Below are 21,292 nucleotides of genomic sequence, written 5' to 3' on the forward strand. Positions count from 1 at the left end.
ATCCAGCTCAAAAATACTTAGACCCACCTGTAATTTTGTGCACTTCATGGCTGCAGTGTAAAAAATAACCTGTGAACTGTGATGAATTGTGAGCTGTATGAGCGACAACATCACTGACAGTCTCATTTGTGACTCAAATACTGTGGTGGGTGATGATATATATCAAAGGTGTTCAAAACTTGTGTAAAGCTATACTCAGCTACCACTGAACATAGATTAGTTAGACCTGGGTGGTGTATCGTGTTGAGATCTCATGACTTATCTACCCAGAAGCAACATGGCTTCACTGGTGTAAATACTAAGCCCTCAAAGCATCATGTATTACTACGTGGAAACAACCAAAAAAAAACCTCTCATGTTAGTATTGTGCATTAATTTCATTCCTGATAGTAACTATAGTCTCTCACTTTGTATCTGTGATAACAACTTAAAATTGACAGGCCTGTGCTGATGCCCTGTCTTTGTTAAAGCAGTACCATAGGGTGTCACTTATTACACATTCGGTGGAGAACATCAGCTTTTGATCATTTATTGTACTTGGATTAGTTTTACGCTGTTCAATTCATCCAAGATGTTGTAATTGGAGCTGTTTGGGTCTCCTTTTACTTAGGTGAAAATGTGAAAAATATCTTTGGGCTAGGGCCATTAAAGCTTGGTTGGTTTTGAGCCCAGAGAGGACTCGGTTGCTTGGTCAGGAAAATATCATGGCTCCAAATATTTTACAGAATGGTCATGACCGAGCTTTAAAGAAACTAACACTTCATTTTGGCAAGAAACAGAAATATTTGACCCGTTTGGGGGCAAAGCTGGCCAAAAGATACGAGTTCCACTTGCTTGCACTAATTTCCTTTCCTTGAATACTGTCATTGTATTCGTAAACGTAAAGAGTAGGGAAACAAATTGTTCCTTATAATTTTTATTGCATACATTGTGTGGTACATTGAAACTGGAGTAGTTTGTGGCACCATTGAGAATGAAATCAAACATCTGCCATGTGTGGCAATTTTAAAGGCATTTTGTGTATTTCCTGTAATGTCTGGCTTGTTGGAAATTATATTAGAGAATGACTAAAAAGCCGAGGAGGAGAAGAACATCATGAGCTGAATCTAACCGCAGCATTTTCACCACATGGCATGCGAAACAGCCCACAGATCTCACGTTCTTGCTCCTATAGAAGTTTTTATCTCCACTAGACTTCTGTGGTAGTTTTGTGCATAAATGAAGATATCAGATGCCAATAATGGAAAAACCTGATGAACAGCGGTTTGAAGTAATGACTTGTTTGAATCAATGACACAGGACCCACAGAAACAGGCTCTTTTTCTGTAAATGTTGGCTACAGTAGGTCATTTGGAAGTGTGTTAGGTTTAGATCTTGGCAGTTTTGAGAACACTGTATGTTTTATTTCAATGGAAATTGTAATTAGAGACTACTTCTTCATATTATTGTTTCCACTGACATCCCCTTTTGTCATGGCTGAAGGGAATAAAAGTTAAGTTATGCCGATTTTGTCTTTAAAAATCCCCCCGCGGTTATAGTCTGACTATAGTGAGATGTCTGCAGATCTCATTGTTAGTTGTGTGACTCAAAATTAGGGGTAGGCAACTCTTATTTCATGCTGACTAATAAATTAGGGGAAGGGCCATTCACAGGATAAATAAATCAAAATATGGTTACACGTTGAAATGAAAATATTACTAATATAAAATAAAATCCCTTTAAAACAATTTTAACTATAAGGATAACTTTCTACACTTTTCTTTTGTAGTCAGTGACTGCAGGAAGTCTAGAACCCATGCACATCAACTAATGCTGTTTTCCCCCTTGAAATGTTCTGCCAGGCCTTCACTGTAGCAACCTTTGATTGTTTCCTTCTTGTGAGTCTTTGAGTATTAAAGTAAATAACTTTTTTAAAAAAATGCTCTTTATGGTTGAAATCAGATGACTGACTTGGCCAGTGTATAATATCTAATTTCTTTGCATTGAAAACTCTTTGGTTGCTTTTGCAGTATGCTTTGGGTCATTATTTATTTGCACTGTAAAGCGTTGTCTAATCAGTTTTGGCAGCATTTGGTTGAATCTGAGCAAAGGCTATAGGCCTGTGCGCTTAAGAGTCCGTGTTGCTGCTTGAATCAGCAGTCACATCATCAATAAACAGTGGCCCATTTCCACTGGCAGTCATACATGCCCATACTGTAATGTTGCTTCCACCATGTTTGATTGATAATGTAGTATGCCTAAGATCGCGAGCTCTTTCTGTCTTTCTCCATACTTGTTTTCTTCCCATTATACAAGTAAATCTTGGTTTCATTTGTCCTTTTTTGTAAAACTGTGCAGACTCTTTTCTTTGTTTTCTGCTAAACTCTAAACTGGCCTTCCTCTTCTCAGGTCTTTCCATTCCCGTTTCCCCTTGTGTATTCTCATTGTGTTCCCATCTTATCTCTGTTTTTATCTTTTGTCAGATTCACGTCTTAGTGTGGGTCTCAGTCTGTATGTGCGTGTGTGTGTGCATGCGTCTAATTACTGTTTTAATCTGATAGTCTTATATCTTGTGTGCTTCATATTGAATTTTACTTCCCCTGATATGCTGCAGCTGTCTTCCCTGGTGTTTTCAGTCTTCCTAATTACTTGCTGTGTATTTATTGTCTCAGCCTTCCCTTGTCCCTTGTCATGTCCTCACCTCACATGGTAGTGTGTTTCTTAGCTCTGTGTTGTGCTGTTTCCCCCTCAGAGTTAATTCCTAGTTTAACATAAGCTTTTCTTTTTGTTAACCTTTGCATTGCCAAAAATAAAGCAGGCCATGAAACTAATGTGTCCAGTTAGTTTTGAGCCCATTAAAAGGGACGCATTATAAAAACTGCTATAATTCCTAAATTATAGGCCAGAGGCCTTGTCCAAATACTTTTGGACCTAAGAGTAGTCAGCTCGAACCAGCCCTGGGACAAGATCTAAGAAGAGTCAGTACAGTCACTCAGTTATTCTCAGTTATACTCTTGAGCAGACAACCACATCAGTGGGAAAAGACTCCCAAGAAATTCTTGGCAGTGTCATCTCTGCAGGCTTTTGGCTCCTCTCCACTGACTCATGCCAGACATTGCACCTTCCCGTTTCTCTAAGGTCGGATGTCATTTAGGAAATCTCTACAGAAGCACAGCCTTTATCAAATAGCACAGCCTTTATCAAAAATTGAAACATTTGGGAATACTTTTATAACAATTTTGTCAAAAATTAACTCTAGAGCAGCTACCTAACTGTCCTCATATATGCTTGACATAAGTTCTTTGATTTGTGATCTGTCCAATTGAATTGAGGGAGATTTTCTTGCAGTATCTTACCTCCAAAACAAAGACGAGTGCATTCTTTAATTCCTTGCGACAGGCATCCTAGTTAAGATGTTGAAGAAGGAGAAAAAAAGAGCCCAGGATGCTGCTGCTCAGCTTGCAAACATCACCAACAGCCAGAGTCAGAGTACATCGAGTGTGTCCACGGTGGAGCTGTCACAAGAAGGAAGTATGGAGACCATCTCAGCAGACCACAGAGGACGAGCTATACAGTACATGAAAAGAGGTACGTCAACCTCAAGGTGTTCCCCTTTTCTTAAAAGGCAATATTGAAAGATTTGGCATGTTACTTGTTACATATGCAAAATCGTGTTTGAAAGACTGCTGATATGTTGTGATATAGAGTCAAAGTGTGAATCAGGTCCAGCTTCTTTCAGATGTTTTTTCCTAAACATAGCAATTTCTGGCCTTAAAATGAGGCCATATAACTTGGTTCAACCAACTCAAAAGGAGTTCATTGAGCCAAATTATCAAAAAAAAAAAAAAAAAGAACAGGTAGTACAACTAGTGGTATTTAAGAGGGACTTATCTCAATAAAAGCTGTCTGTACTTTCAAGGAAAAAATAACATAGGCAAACATTCTCTGATGTAATTCCTTTCTTGTCTAATGTTCTCTAGATTTTTCTACTTTCAATAGAAAATGTCTTTTTTTAATAGTATTTCTACTATTAAAAAAAACCCAAATTAAAAGGAAAAACATCCATCAACTAACTAGTAATGTAACTGTTTGTAGAATGGAATGTTTTTAGTCCAGGCTGTTAGAGGCCTGTTAGAGACAGTTTCATTGTTTTACATTATGTTACAATATCTTTAAAAAGCATTTAATACATGAAAAGAGTTTAATCATGTGTGTGTGTTAAAGTATTATGCATTTCCAAAGCATTTCAGTGTTTCTAAAGACAAGTGTCCACTTGTCCACATGTTGAGAGTGAAACCAATGTCATTTTTGCATTTGGTGTGGTATTTGATATATGTGAGCTATCAGTGCTCAAGACTAAAAGTAAGAAATGAAAACTGGCTGGGTAATATTCCTCAGAAATAGAGCTGACCTAGTACTAATGCTGTTCACGCTTACCAAAATAATCAGAACAGGTCCTGTCCCACATGGACTAATAAAGCACTGTATGAATTAAATCAAATTTTCACAGATGTTGACTCCATTAAGCGTCACACTCGCTCTTTTTAAGCTTTGAAAAATTAGGTGCTAAGCCTACAGACAGGTGATCTCTCTCGGTTGGAATGTAGGCTGTTTTTTGTGGTCTTAGATTTTCACTGTGCCTTTTGTGTGTCTCTGGGCCATAACAAATTCCTGATTTGTGGATTTTACTGCATGGTAAGGGTCTGACATACCAGAACCCTTTTCTTTATTTCTACACAATGCCATGAGTAGGATTATATGTATTAAAAGGACAGTATGGTATTTTAAACCTGTAATTTGTTGCTGGTGAAAAGCTAATGGGTTTAAAACCTGTAATACTGACTGGAACGTGAAGCCGAGGCCGTGAGCCAAGACTTCTGCAATGTAAATACAAGAGACGCTATGCAGATGTGACCAGGACACTAAACCTAGACTGACAACTTTTGAGAAAGCATCCACTTAATTTAGAGACAGAATGTCTGTGCCTTTGTGAAGCAGGCCAAAAAGGGTTATTCCAGAAGTCCTGCTCGCAGTTTTCTACATCCAGTTCATCCTCAGTATCACGAGAAGCTGCCAAGCCAGATGAGCTTCATGATTACCTGATTAAAATATGTTTAATCTCCTTTTCAAGATCGCTGTCTCTTGCTTGCCCAGATCTCATCCAGGAAGTCCCGATTTGAATATTTGTATTCTGCGCCCATGGTTCTCAAAGTCAAGCATGGTACGCACATTAACAAACAACACCCACGGATGACGGTGATAGGAGCTCTTGCTTTTGGATGAGAATCATGGTCTCCCATTGATGGTGCTAACTATGTTCTGTCACCTCATTGTCAGCTTTACAGTGGGGCAAAAAAGTATTTAGTCAGCCACCGATTGTGCAAGTTCCCCCACCTAAAATGATGACAGAGGTCAGTAATTTGCACCAGAGGTACACTTCAACTGTGAGAGACAGAATGTGAAAAAAAAATCCATGAATCCACATGGTAGGATTTGTAAAGAATTTATTCGTAAATCAGGGTGGAAAATAAGTATTTGGTCAATAACAAAAATACAACTCAATACTTTGTAACATAACCTTTGTTGGCAATAACAGAGGTCAAACGTTTACTATAGGTCTTTACCAGGTTTGCACACACAGTAGCTGGTATTTTGGCCCATTCCTCCATGCAGATCTTCTCGAGAGCAGTGATGTTTTGGGGCTGTCGCCGAGCAACACGGACTTTCAACTCCCGCCACAGATTTTCTATGGGGTTGAGGTCTGGAGACTGGCTAGGCCACTCCAGGACTTTCAAATGCTTCTTACGGAGCCACTCCTTTGTTGCCCGGGCGGTGTGTTTTGGATCATTGTCATGTTGGAAGACCCAGCCTCGTTTCATCTTCAAAGTTCTCACTGATGGAAGGAGGTTTTGGCTCAAAATCTCACGATACATGGCCCCATTCATTCTGTCCTTAACACGGGTCAGTCGTCCTGTCCCCTTGGCAGAAAAACAGCCCCATAGCATGATGTTTCCACCCCCATGCTTCACAGTAGGTATGGTGTTCTTGGGATGCAACTCAGTATTCTTCTTCCTCCAAACACGACGAGTTGAGTTTATACCAAAAAGTTCTACTTTGGTTTCATCTGACCACATGACATTCTCCCAATCCTCTGCTGTATCATCCATGTGCTCTCTGGCAAACTTCAGACGGGCCTGGACATGCACTGGCTTCAGCAGCGGAACACGTCTGGCACTGCGGGATTTGATTCCCTGCCGTTGTAGTGTGTTACTGATGGTGACCTTTGTTACTTTGGTCCCAGCTCTCTGCAGGTCATTCACCAGGTCCCCCCGTGTGGTTCTGGGATCTTTGCTCACCGTTCTCATGATCATTTTGACCCCACGGAATGAGACCTTGCGTGGAGCCCCAGATCGTGGGAGATTATCAGTGGTCTTGTATGTCTTCCATTTTCTGATGATTGCTCCCACAGTTGATTTTTTCACACCAAGCTGCTTGCCTATTGTAGATTCACTCTTCCCAGTCTGGTGCAGGTCTACAATACTTTTCCTGGTGTCCTTCGAAAGCTCTTTGGTCTTGGCCATGGCGGAGTTTGGAGTCTGACTGTTTGAGGCTGTGGACAGGTGTCTTTTATACAGATGATGAGTTCAAACAGGTGCCATTCATACAGGTAACGAGTGGGGGACAGAAAAGCGTCTTACAGAAGACGTTACAGGTCTGTGAGAGCCAGAGATTTTCCATGTTTGAGGTGACCAAATACTTATTTTCCACCTTGATTTACGAATAAATTCTTTACAAATCCTACCATGTGAATTCATGGATTTTTTTTTTCACATTCTGTCTCTCACAGTTGAAGTGTACCTCTGGTGCAAATTACTGACCTCTGTCATCATTTTAAGTGGGGGAACTTGCACAATCGGTGGCTGACTAAATACTTTTTTGCCCCACTGTAACTGTGCGTTCTAACAGTCATATTCAGAAAGGCAAAAGGACTGCATTAGATTCTTAAAACCAACACCCTCCTTACTCTGAGTGTGCCCTGAGATCCTGTCTATGAATGCCAAATACGTAATTTGTTTGTAGTTCTCAATTCAAATCCAAAAATGTATGCATAAATACATAAGTAAATATGCCAGAGGATATTTACTCTTTCGTTTTGGCAAATGTGTACATAATAAAGAACCATACTGTTTTACTTAACTGGCAGCCTAAGCGTGGTTGACAGCCTTTATGAACTAAAAGTTTAAAGATACATGATAACAATGACCCAAAGGTGGCAGCTTTAGAAGTAGAAACTTCAGCTGCAGCTGAACTTCTTTAGACATAAACTTGGTTTAAATGTAAGGGGAATGCTGAGGTTAAGCAAGTTAAGCTTTTGGATGAGCTCTCCAGCCAAAGGCGGCATTTATTTGGCTTTTCCTGCTTAATTTTGGTTAAGTGGAGCCTCGAGTGATGATGAACTTGAGCCTTTGTAACAAGCTTGGTCATAGCCATCAGGCTCGGTATGAGCCAGAAACTCATCAAACCAAGTCTGCGCTCTTGTCTCTGCTAACCACAGCTCTCTCATCCTCTCTGACATTTTTGTGTCATGGTGCCCAGTGCAGTAATAAGACCAGAAGAGCCTGTTTGAAAACAAAATACACACTTCAAGTCTGTCCATAAAGGACTATAGAAGTAACAAAGACCATGAACAGGGGTTTTTAAAATCACTGATAAATGATGTTCCATATGTATTAGATTATCTGATATGCAGTTAACATTATTATATGGGCTGTCACAGCAGAAGATTTGTTTTCATTCGGCCTCAAAAGGCCATTTTATTTCTTTCTTTCTCTCTTGTGAGACATGAACTTCCATGGATTCTGGTTCCTCTTAGTTTTACTTGGGCAGTCCATCCAGGTATATTAACAGCTGTGAAAATAAATTTAATGAACATAGATCATTGCAACTACAGCTGATCCACAGCTGTCATGTTAAAGCCTCCAAAATCAGTTCTATTCAAATTTTCACATCAGAATTCTGCAAACAATACCCACAGTGACAAAGTGTTTTCTTGAGGTTCGCATACTTATTGTGCATAAGTATTCACAGCCTTTGCTCAACACTTTGTTCAAGCAGTTTTGGCAACAATTACAACCTCAAGTCTTTTTGAGTATGATGCTACAAGCTTGGCACACCTGTTTTTGGGAACTCTCAGGCTCCATCGGTGCTCAGATATTTTCTGATCTCTCCAGAGCTGTTCAGTCTGGTCTCTGGCTGAGCCACTCAAGAACATTCACAGACGGGTCCCAAAGTCACTCCTTTGTTATCTTGACTGTGTGCTAGGGATGTCTGTACATTGCTGTATTCATCTTTCCCTCGAAAAAAAAAACAAAAACAAAACATCCCCACAGCTTGATGGTGCCACCACCATGTTCAGTGTAGGGATAGTATTGGCCAGGTGATGAGTGGTGCCTGGTTTCCTCCAGATATGACGCTTTGTATTCAGCCCCAAGAGTTCAGTCTTTGTTTCATAAGGTCAGACAATGTGGTTTCTTATGGTCTGAGAGTCTTTAGGGTGCCTTTTGGCAAACTACATGTCGGTTGTCACAGTTTGACAAAGTTTTAGTGGGGGGTGGCTTCCAGCTGGCCACTCTACCATCCAAGCCTGATTGGTGGAGTGCTGCAGAAATGGCTTTCCTTCTCGAAGTATCTTCTTTTCTCCACAAAGCAACGTTGGAGGGATCAACCACTGTGGTTGACCCCTTGTAAATGCATGGAGTATTTTTTCTACAGTCACCTTTTTCAGTCACTATGTGTTTATACACCACTCTTCATTTAATTATTAGTTATTATTAATCTCTCTTGTTTTTTCTTTTGTTCCTTTTGCAGTTATGTTGTTGCAGTTTTTAATAATTTCTGGCTCTTTGCCACAGCATGTCTTTGTCTTGTCTTCATCCACTCATCCCCAATCGGTCGCAGCCCATGGCCGCCCCTGCCTGAGCTTGGTTTTGCAGGAGTTTTCTTCCTGTTTAAAGGAAGGTTTTTCCTTCCCACTGTCATCAAAGCGCCTGCTCATAGGGGGGCATGTGATTGTTGGGGTTTTCTCTGTTTTCTTTGTATTATTGTCGGGTCTTTACGTTACTATATAAAGTGTCTTGAGGCAACTGTTGTTGTGATTTGGTGCTACATAAAGACTCAGAGGTATGGTGCTACATACGTCTGAGTCATCATCGGTGACGACCTAAGCAACTTTGTAGCATTTTGTACTCTTTGTAGAAGAAAGAGGCACTTCTGGTTTACATCAGAAATAAGGAGGCTGCAGCATTCTTGCCTCAAGAAAATAAAATGTGTGCCCTTTTCCAGGCTGGAGGATTATAACAATGGTGGACGGCATGCTGACCAAGACTGATTTAGCATTGCTGTGGAGTCACAGACTGAGATGGTGTTTGTAGATGACTTCATTCTTAAACCAGACTATATAATGACTACATTTTTTAATTTTGCCAACAGTATTAGTACTGTCCACTCTGTTGTGGGGAAAGTTGCACACCCCCAGAAATCTCCAGATCTTGCAGTAGTTACACGTCCACTCAGGAATGTTCAACCAATTTTCTCACACTTCATGAGAAATTCCTGACTCTTTCAGCCTGATGCTGTCCAGGGAGACTCTGTAACTTTGGGAAGCACAAGACCACACTGAGTACTTACAGGAGAATCAGAGAAGACATTTCCTACAGTTGTAATGCTTTTTATGTGGAGCACAGGTGGGGTCAATATTTATTTATTTGGTTTTTTTAGACTTTGGTGTTCATGCTGCATTTCTACAAAGATTTATGAGGTCCATTCTTTATTCTCTGTTTAAAAAGAGACCATTTCTGAGAAAAACTCTCAAACTCTGAGATTAGATTTTTGAGGGAAAATGCACAATATTTTGTAGATTATCTAGAAAAAAATATACAAAAAAAGATTACACTTTGCAGTCAAATTCACTAAGGGAATCCTGATAACTGTAGCTCTAACTCTAATTTCAAGCTTTAAAGAGACACTGTCATAAAATGGGTGGATTCAGAACATAATTACACACTGAATTAGACGAGCTTTGTGCAACATCTGTTGTTTCTGCAGTTTCATGCAGTAAAACAGCAGTTTTACAGAGGCTGGTGGATTAGAATTTCAGCTTTTTATCTTTATTTATTTTGGCTTTCATTTTTCTAAATGTCCAATTTTTTCATGTAAATTGAAGTCTAATCTTACATATCTCATCCTTTTGTTTTTCAGAATGTTGCCTCCCTTCATCTGTGTATTTTTTATTATCATTATTATTATTATTATTCATTTCACAGGTTTTCTTCCTAATAGTTACAATTTTCATATCAGAAAATGTCGGATTTATTCCTACTTTTGCCTGTGCCTTTAAATATATATCTTTTAGAAACCTCCTTTTCCCAGTTTGTTTATTTATTTATTTATTTATTTTCCATCTTTAGAATATTTTAGGATTTTTGAATTTTATTATTAGCTGACAGTTAACTTTTTGTATAGCTTTATTTATTTATAGTATCTGTTTTTTTCCTTTGTATTTATTTATTATATATATGTTCTTATTCTTTGCAAAGCACTTTAGCACTCTTTGCAATAACCTTACTATTTCTGTTGTTACCTTTATTTAATATGCCACAGTAGTAAATCAGTACCTAACTATTGAATTTTTAGACCCATAGATTTAAAAGTAACGCATTGAGAAAAAAGGATAAGAAAAATACAGCTGTCCTTGTGTGTCTTCTTATGTGTGCTCTAAATACATTTTTTATGAAATACACAGAATGAGCAGAATACCAGAGGGACACACAGTTGACGCAGTTCTTTAACAATAGAGCAGATATCATATGTTTCTCATCTGCAGCGGCTGGTTTCCATGACCCACTTGGAGACTCAAACTATATGCACATTAGATCATTGTTCTTTATTCTGTCTTAATTTAAAACAAATGCGCTACACTTATCATGTCCGCATGCTCAGAGGGTCGCTGACTGTTTATGTACATTTCAATTAGGTCTAATCTTTGGGTCCTGCTGCTGCAGTCGCTGGATAAAAATCACTGTCCCCTGAAGATGCACTGTAAATATAATGATGATGAACTTTCCATGGAAACCATTTGTGATGATTGAAAGCCATACTGTCAGACTCTGTTTTTTCCTTCTGTTCTTGGCCTCCTAGCTCAGCCAACACATAATAGAACCTGGACATTAGGAAGGGTTTTCTGATTACCACTGTCTCTGTAGAAGCACTCTGCGCACATTACGTCATAGAGCTGGATTTCTGCTGCGTTTGCTGTACAATGAAAACAGGACTAATAGGAGTGTTTAGAGTCTTATGAAGGTACAGATGTACAGTGTCTCCTTCCTGTTCTTTTCATAGAGCGCTGATAGAAAGCCAAGGTGTTCCTGTTGTGGCTCAGACTGTTAAAGAATTGAATTAACCAGAAATGAGACGAGTCTTAAGTGAGAGTTAGATCTTAACGTAAATCCGGCTAGCTTGTAATGAGACGCTGATGATTCTAGCAGGCCGTCCACACGTTTCTGTGATCTGGACCAAATGGAGACACCTCAGTGAGTGAGAAAGTGCAGTAGGAACATAAAATTCACCCAAAAACAATTGTGAAAGCTCCTAGCTTCTTCTCTTTGCTGGCATTTCACCTCTAAAATTTGTTGAAGCAGCAACAACAGTCACAACACATTCAAACCTCTGTGGTTTGTCTGCACTTGGAGCACGGAAAAGAAAAATGAGGAAAGTTGGCCTGAGGACCGTGTGATCTCATTACCCCACAAATTCTGTGAGCACAACATAATATGATGTTATATCACCCTTAGATATTCCTGGAATGCTGCTTTTTTACAAGAGTCGACCGGAGTGCATTTCCCCTCAAGATCCCCTCATGCTGATTTGTAGAGTTTGGCTCTTGTAGCGCACGTCTAAGTTGGTTTTAATCAGGACTTTCCAAAAATAAAGAAACAGCATTCCTAACTGTCCCACAATTAATCTCACATGAGTTAGTGTCCTGTGTACGAATGTCTTTGGTTAGAACGGATAAGTCCACAGATTTAACGGGGGGTGCAGGGATTATTGGAAATCATGGTGGCATTTTGGATTTTCCAAGGAACAGTTGGAAAACAGTTGGTAACAGAGAGGAAAACAACAACTTGTTTTTCGCCTTCTTAATAAAACAGAAAAAAAATAGAGTGAATTCCAGTCACCATGATACATGCAGCACTTATAAATAATAAATAGCTCCCAGTCATTTAATGTCTACATACAAGTTTAGCTTTTTGTGTTAAACTAAGAGAAATAAAGTTTTTACAACAGATTTATTATCATGTAATAGCATGAAAAATAACAGTGCGCTAATTGTAAGATTTTTCTCTAATACCAATATAATCTGTACTGATCTCATTGTGTTATTTAAGGAGGCAACAGAAAAAAATCACAGTTGACTGACTAAGATTGCAGTGTCAGTATTTAAGGTCAGGATGTGAACGTCACTAAAGAGGAGCTCTACCAGAACCTGACTAAAGAGCAGGCAGACTACTGTCTGTCACACATGAAGCCCTACCTCGACAGCAAGGGCCGCGAGCTGCCGTCAGCTTTCGACTTTGTTGAATTCACTCGCTCGCTCTTTGTCAACTGATCCTTTCCCCTTTCCCCAAGTAATCCAAACCATGCAGTGACATATTAACGTTATCTTGTGGATGGGCTCTTCTCAAGGATTTTCTTAGGTCGAGTTTGGTCCGATTTTGGTGTCTTCTTTCTGCCATATGATGACAATTGCCTCTGCCCATCAGGAATCTCAACAAGAACTTTTATTCAGAACTATTTAACCTACAAATAAACATCCTTCCTTTGCTAATGTGTTTATATTAGTCTAACCATAGCTTTGTAGTTAGACTCCAGGTGCATTTGGACACAGAGATGGTGCATAATGGTTACCACACAGATGCTTCTGGGTCATTTCACTCCTTTAGGAACCTTCCTGAGAATAAAATTTACAATCCAGCCTTTCTAATTCAATCGCATTTTCAGAAGGAGACCAAATCAACGCTCTCTGCTGTGTTGTGTTTTATCCCCTTGGTGGAAGTGCAGTATTTAAAGCAGATGTGTACAGCTTTAATAAAAACTTGAGCAGTGAGCAGGAAGTTCAACATCATGTTTCCTGATGTGCGATGCACTGCTGAGGTTGAGCAGCGAGGGGTGGGGTATATCCGCTATGTAATCTTGACATGTTCAGAACTGCTGTTTATATTTGTGTTTATGTTCTCGCTAATCATCAAATGCCGCGATAATCAGCCATATCAGTAGAGCTCTGTAGCGCACATCTGGCTCCCAGACTGGAGTAGAGTACCGGTGAATGTGGGAACATGTTCACATTTGTGTGAATGTGAGAGTGAATGAATAGTGGTATTGTAAAGCGCTTTGGGTGCCTTCAAAAGCGCTATATAAATACAATCCATTATTATCCATTATTATTTGCACAGCAGGACCTGGCATGAGTGCTCAAGTTAGATGATGTTTTTTACCGTGGAGCTGCTGATATACACAGTGTTTCTGATTCATAAAATAAAGCACACTGTGCATCTCAGTGCTGATTTTTATTCTCTCTCTTTCAGGCCCCAAGCTGTCAATGGGAAAACAAGAGGCCTTTGAGATCTTCATAAGAGACCATGAAGACCACCTAACCATTGAAGACAACAAGAGTCTGCTGAAACAGAGGTTAATGACTAGTAGAACAAAATATTATCCTGATAATGCCCAAATTAAGGCAGACTACTTCAACGTATAAGCAGTACCACAAAGTTCAGCATTTCAAGGATATCGTTTTCTTCTCGGGCACCTCTTTCTCTAACACCAGGAATCAGTCTGAGTGGTCACATGAATGTGGTTAACAAAGTCACGTTCACTCAGGAAAATGATTCTTTGCCCTCATAAACACGGAGCAATAGTTTTGAGTAAAATTCAAATTACATATACAGGGAGTAGGGATGGGTACCGGTGTCCGGTGCCATGATGGCACCGGTTCTGACATAAACGGTAGTAACCAGACCGAAAAGCAGCGCACATTTCGGTGCTTTATTTCGGTGCTTTTTTTTCCTGAGCTGTGATACACTTCTAGCCAATCATTTTACGTTTCCGAGGATAGTAGGCGGGGCCAGGTACGTACGTTCTTTTATGCAGAGCTACAGATTAAAAATGCCCAAAGGCGAAGCGGTCAAAAGTCTGGCTGTACTTCACAGCAAAATATGCAAACTCAGCAGCCTGCAACAAGTGCTTTAAGCTGATACTGTGATACTGTCAAAGGAGGTAACACCTCGAATCCGATGAAACACCTGGCGACGCATAGCGGGTTTTTTTTTTAAAAGCCGAGAAATGCGCCGTATTTGATGGCAGCAGCAGCCGTTCTTCTCTGCGTGAGTAGCTAAATGTTGTTCGTGTGTAATTTACGTTGAGTAGGCTAACCACGTTATTACATTAATGCATGTAAGGTGAACTAGCAAACATCATCATAGCTACATGCGGCTGTCTTCTTGTTTGATGGCAGATACTCCCTTCACCCTGGCCAAAAAGGCTAAAATGACCAAAGAAAAAGAGGGAAACAGCTAAACATGAGAGGTTTTTGGACAAAGTTTGTGTTTTTTACATTGTTTAAGCACTGCTTCCAGCCAAGAGTGATACCATATATGCCCCATAGCTGCAGAAAAGGCACACATTGTTATCTTTTTACAAAAAAAAAACAGCTGAACATGAGAGGTTTTTGGACCAATTTTGTGTTCTCCATTCTTTAAGCACCGGTTTGAGCACCGTTTGAGCACCGGCACCGTTTCAAAAGTACCGATTTGGCACCGGTATCAGATAAAACCTAAACGATACCCATCCCTAACAGGGAGTGCAGAATTATTAGGCAAGTTGTATTTTTGAGGAATAATTTTATTATTGAACAACAACCATGTTCTCAATGAACCCAAAAAACTTAATATCAAAGCTGAATGTTTTTGGAAGTAGTTTTTAGTTTGTTTTTAGTTTTAGCTATTTTAGGGGGATATCTGTGTGTGCAGGTGACTATTACTGTGCATAATTATTAGGCAACTTAACAAAAAACAAATATATACCCATTTCAATTATTTATTTTTACCAGTGAAACCAATATTACATCTCCACATTCACAAATATACATTTCTGACATTCAAAAACAAAACAAAACCAAATCAGCGACCAATATAGCCACCTTTCTTTGCAAGGACACTCAAAAGCCTGCCATCCATGGATTCTGTCAGTGTTTTGATCTGTTCACCATCAACATTGCGTGCAGCAGCAACCACAGCCTCCCAGACACTGTTCAGAGAGGTGTACTGTTTTCCCTCCTTGTAAATCTCACATTTGATGATGGACCATAGGTTCTCAATGGGGTTCAGATCAGGTGAACAAGGTGGCCATGTCATTAGTTTTTCTTCTTTTATACCCTTTCTTGCCAGCCACGCTGTGGAGTACTTGGACGCGTGTGATGGAGCATTGTCCTGCATGAAAATCATGTTTTTCTTGAAGGATGCAGACTTCTTCCTGTACCACTGCTTGAAGAAGGTGTCTTCCAGAAACTGGCAGTAGGACTGGGAGTTGAGCTTGACTCCATCCTCAACCCGAAAAGGCCCCACAAGCTCATCTTTGATGATACCAGCCCAAACCAGTACTCCACCTCCACCTTGCTGGCGTCTGAGTCGGACTGGAGCTCTCTGCCCTTTACCAATCCAGCCACGGGCCCATCCATCTGGCCCATCAAGACTCACTCTCATTTCATCAGTCCATAAAACCTTAGAAAAACCAGTCTTGAGATATTTCTTGGCCCAGTCTTGACGTTTCAGCTTGTGTGTCTTGTTCAGTGGTGGTCGTCTTTCAGCCTTTCTTACCTTGGCCATGTCTCTGAGTATTGCACACCTTGTGCTTTTGGGCACTCCAGTGATGTTGCAGCTCTGAAATATGGCCAAACTGGTGGCAAGTGGCATCTTGGCAGCTGCACGCTTGACTTTTCTCAGTTCACGGGCAGTTATTTTGCGCCTTGGTTTTTCCACACGCTTCTTGAGACCCTGTTGACTATTTTGAATGAAACGCTTGATTGTTCGATGATCACGCTTCAGAAGCTTTGCAATTTTGAGACTGCTGCATCCCTCTGCAAGATATCTCACTATTTTTGACTTTTCTGAGCCTGTCAAGTCCTTCTTTTGACCCATTTTGCCAAAGGAAAGGACGTTGCCTAATAATTATGCACACCTGATATAGGGTGTTGATGTCATTAGACCACACCCCTTCTCATTACAGAGATGCACATCACCTAATATGCTTAATTGGTAGTAGGCTTTCGAGCCTATACAGCTTGGAGTAAGACAACATGCATGAAGAGGATGATGTGGACAAAATACTCATTTGCCTAATAATTCTGCACTCCCTGTATATACAGTAATGGACTTCTATACATTTTACATCAGATTAAAACTTTGGGTGTAAGATTCAGATAATTATTTATTAAAAGCTAGACATTTTAAATGAGAATAAGAAAGAAAAGTATGTCTTTGTGCCCCCCTTTTCCCTGCCCTATCGGCCCCCCTGGCTAAACTTTGCTAGATCCGCCCCTGCACAGTTACCAGCCGTCAGCTGCGTAGAAAAAGATCCTGGTCCAGAAAGTAATATTAAATAAATTCTAACAACAGCTTATCAAGGTTAAACATTCTGCTGATGTTCAGCCACTGGTTTCCTCTTTCTGGCGCAAAGTGGGCCAAAAACAAAGAAGAGAGACGGACTTGGACAGAAAAGCCGATCAGCTGATCATTAATCAGTTTCATGACTGAAGTAGCAACAGGAGAGGGAGGGAGAGAGAAGAGGCAGTCGCTCCATATATTGGTTGTTAAGCTTAACGTGGGAATGCTTTACAAACATTCAGATATTAACTTACACACTTGCTTTACTTCTCTCTGGGATCACTTCCTCGGAGATGAAATGCCGGTTTGGTAGGAGGCTCCAAATACACACAACCGCTCTATCACATGAGCACACTGCTCCGACGTGCTATGGTTATGGGCCGAGTTACGCTGTGTCGCAAGTTTTGTGAGGTGCTTTATTGATATTTAATGGATCGGGTTACATTTTTTATTTCTCTCCGATATCCGATCCAGTAATTTACGTCAGTATCGAACCGATACGTAATATCGGATCGGTCCATCTCTAGTAAAGACACATTATTGTTGTATTGTTTTTCAGTGGATTTTCTATCCTTAAGAGATGCCAGACATTTCCACAATCCAGATGTATAAACAGCACAACAGGCCAGAGGAAGCATATGTAAATGTGATTTTGGGGGTGAACTTTGCTTTTAATTCTTTGATTCTTTTGAACAGATCAGCAGAGGCCCGGAAACTTGGAGAGGAACTGAATGAAGCCAGAAACAGAATCAGTAAGTTTTCTCATTCTTTTTGAAAAACACATTGCACTCAAGAGCTGCGTAATGTTAAGGTGCGCAGTCTTCTGTCATAGAATAGAATAGAGCCCTCTATTCAAAAGAAAGATATAAATTGTAAAGACATCATCAGGAATTAATAGCAAACAGAAGAGAGGGATATATACAAAACAAGAGAAAGGCACACATCGGAGAGCAAATTGCTGGGAAGCAGTGCAAAAGGACTTGATCATCCTAATGGAAACTGAGATACAGTTGATAAGACGCTCCATTGAGTTCTGTGGTGTGTTCTTCTGTGTTTACTTTACCACACATCAGCAGCAGAAGAGCTAACATAGCATGAAGCAAGCTAAGACCAAAGAGCGAGCAGTTTGGAGGTTCATGCTGCGATAGCAACAGCCTTTCGCTATATGTTTCAAAAGGTTTTTCTTTTTCTGTGTGTTTGGAGATACAGTGGTGTAAAAACAGTGCTTGCCCCTGCTCCTCACATGTAGGTTTGGATTTTTCCCCCTTAATAAGAAACACCTTTATTTAGAAACTGCATTTTGTGTTTACTCAAGTTATCTTTGTCTAATAGTAAAATTAGTTTCATGATCTGAAACATTTAAGTGTGACAAATATAAAAAAAAATAGGAAATAAGGAAGGGGACAAAGACTTTTTATACCACTGTATAGGAAGAAGCTGAAAGGGCGTTGATTTGATGTTGGGAAGCTTCTGTTGTTACTATGGCAACATAACGTCCTCAGCTTGATTGATATTTAATATTTAACTAGTTTCATATTTTACTTCACCTGTTTCTTTCTGACAATAGGCGACAATAATGCAGTTTTATTTTTCTTGGATTTGTTGTCTTGTGTCTTTACTTTTGAATATTTCCCAATTTAGTTATTTTGGCCAGTTATTTTAACAAGTTCCATATTAATACATTTGAAACAGCCTGAAGATTTCCACATTTGGATTTCCGGTTACTGAAGATTCCAACCTGTGCTTTTTACTTGGCTGTCACGCTTGTGCTGTTCTGTGTGATATCCATAACGGGTAAACTTGGCATTGGCTTAGGCCAAAGCTTAGTGGTTCTAAGCCTTATGTTGTTAGTCTGGGACTATATTCACTACACAATGTGTGTCTTCTAAATGCCCACAAGTGACCCAAAGTGAAGATTAGACAGAGACTGTCTCATTTGCACTTTGTTTCTTATTTCCAAGTAAATATTTTTATTTCTGGATTCTAATTGAGTCATAATTCAAAATAATTCTTATGTATTGTAAACTTGGTTTATGAGTTCATTCTCTGCCTGAAACAAGCTGAACTAGGAGTCTGTCATACTTCCATGTAACACGACATTCTATGACACAAGATGAGGCTTCCATTAAGAACAACGCTCTGAGAATGCAGAGCCTTTTGAGGAACTGAGCTAAAAGAATTACGTTAAATAGCAACAGACATCTGAAAACATTCCAGTGATAACTTTCTTGATGTTGGCTAGATGCACTGAGTCTTCTTCTTCGTCTTCTTCGTCTTCTTCTTCTTCGTCTTCTTCTTCTTCACTCACTATGTGTTTATACACCTCTCTGCATTTAACTATTAGTTATTACTGATCTCTCTTGTTTTTTTCTTTTGTTACTTTTGCGTTTCTTTATTTTTTGCTTTTTTTTTTCCATTTCAGTTTTGTGCAGGTAAAAAAAACCCTTCATTTTAAAAACTCCTAGAGCTGTTCCATACAGGAAAAAAAAGGAAAAGCAGAGAAGGTGCACTTTAATATAGAAATCATAAAAGATGCCTTGTTAGAAGCTCAGTATTGTGTCATAACCTGCTGCTGTTTACAGAAACACTAAAAGCCGAGTCCTGTCGCCGCTGGCAGTGAGTTTAAATGATATTAATGTTTGGTTGAACTTTCCAGTAAACTCAGAGCAGTTAAAATGTGTTTTTATCTGGTTTGCGTTTACTACTGCAAGCTACATTTATAAATTTCCCTGCTCTGTCTGTGGCTCATTTCACATGCCGTTGAAATGGATAGGTTTACACCAACGCCTGGCATCAGCGCTGCCTCCGAGCACGCTCAGTGGTTTAGTAGCATTTGCCCGTTAGCACCACACATGCCAGTGTACACTTATCACCCTCTGAATTCATTTTTTTTGTCTTTAGCCTTCACTGCATGAGGTGCTGACACAGACGAATCTGTCACATGTCATGCAGAAATCAACCCTGACAGCATGCAGATTATTAACTCTTTAAATGTGTTCTGCAGACCACACAGTGAGGCTGAAGCGAGGAAAAACTGGATTTTTACTAATTTATCCACATTCCTCATCTTAGTCAAACATCTCAATGCTGTCAAAGCTTATTACATTTTTAGGTGCACAGAGCTACATTCTTCCTGGATGAGAGATGGTGTTTTTAGTGGCTGGAGAGTGGCTCGCTGTGTTTTAATGCCATCTTGGAGGGTTTGCTCGGAAACTTTACACCACCTGTGTCTCATGGTTAAAGGAGAACATGGAAACTTTTAGGATAATATGAGGTGCTTTTTTCTAAAGGACCCAACTTGAGGGTTAGAGGAAGCATCAGTCTCTAGTTTATGCTGTATTTCTTGGCCTCACTATGACTCTAGAGATCAGTCCTACTGCAGAGACGCATTCTGAAACCATAGGTCGAAAGAAGAGATTTCTATTTAGAAAGTCACAGATGCACATCTTCTGTAGCAGGAGTATGAGACTGATGTGATTCTGAGCTCCCACTAAAGCAATTTGTGTGAAGTGGCGAGAATGAGAATCAGTACCTCAAAGTCTGAGACCGTGGTTTCATGGCTCCAGAAGGCTAAGCTTTTGATATACCTGTCAATCTATGTTTCAGTCATCATCGGTACTTGAGATCTGAGCAGTAGTCAGGAAAGTGAGCTCATGAATGCAGGTTTACACATAGGGTGAACAGTTTGGACATCAGGATGGAGCTCAGAATAAAGCTATTGCTCTTCTGTTTCTTTGGAGGTTTTCTGAGCATTCCCAATTTGGAAAGGGAGAAATTATATATGTTATCTGGATTGGGAAATTCTTGGAGGAACCAGAACATTTTGTTAGGGAGATGGACGTCTGGAATATCCTGTTTAGTCTGTTCCCAATGCTACGCTGCTATAGATACTGTATGTGCAGATTTGACCTAGATCAGTAAAACCACTGTATAAGAACGTAGATTCTGAACATTCTTATTTATTTGAATTTACTGTAGAAGAACCCCAGCTGTCATAGTCCGGGAGTGTTGGTTTTGGTTTTTGTTGGATTTTTCTTGGATTACTGTATTGATTTCTTTTATTCTACCAGATTGCAAGCTTTTCTGTGACATCTTTGAGTCTTTTCATTCTTTGTTTTACTTCATAGTTATTCTGGTGATGCCTTTCAGTTTTCCTGTGTTTTGTTTTATGTCTCAGTTTTGTGTTTCTGTTTTCTGCAGCACAGTAATACTTTGCCGTATTTTTACAAGGCAGCTACAGTTCCAAATGCATGTTTGTGGAGGCAGGAGGTTGTCCTAAATCAAAATCAATAGCGCTTTCTGAATATTCAAGTGGTTTGGTTATATATTTATTCCTGAGAAAAATTTCTAAATTCCAGATTTCTTATATAATGTTCCTAGAAACACACACCTGTTTTTACACCAGTTTTGGTGGGGCAGTTCTGTTGTTTCTTACTTTGTTGAGGAATTTGGGCCAAGCATGTGACACCGTCTTTGGTATCACTTTGATTTCACCTTCGCTGAAGTGACCCACAGATGCAGGAAAAATGAGTATGGAGCCGGAGATGTGCCACACTTTTTAGAACAAATACCAGAAGAGAAATATTGTAGTCTTTGTT

At 39.7% G+C, this 21,292-nt stretch overlaps 1 protein-coding gene across 3 annotated transcripts in view; it reads left to right on the top strand.

Moving 5' to 3' along the window:
- kif6 (kinesin family member 6) overlaps positions 1-21,292 on the top strand; it is a 76,416-nt gene that overhangs the window by 43,912 nt on the left and 11,212 nt on the right. For all 3 annotated transcript variants that reach the window (XR_014889913.1, XR_014889914.1, XM_085256982.1), the window contains exons 13-15: positions 3,379-3,567; positions 13,620-13,722; positions 17,391-17,446. Coding sequence is in view for 1 of the 3 variants with exons in the window: in XM_085256982.1 (XP_085113108.1) it covers positions 3,379-3,567; positions 13,620-13,722; positions 17,391-17,446 (348 nt within the window). In the remaining 2 variants the exon portion in view is untranslated. The remainder of the gene's footprint in view (positions 1-3,378; positions 3,568-13,619; positions 13,723-17,390; positions 17,447-21,292) is intronic.

The sequence above is a fragment of the Mchenga conophoros genome, linkage group LG19 (assembly GCF_057382185.1).
Source record: "Mchenga conophoros isolate Kocher_MC1m ecotype Shallow Benthic linkage group LG19, M_conophoros_male_GT1.1, whole genome shotgun sequence".
Lineage (NCBI taxonomy): Eukaryota > Metazoa > Chordata > Actinopteri > Cichliformes > Cichlidae > Mchenga > Mchenga conophoros.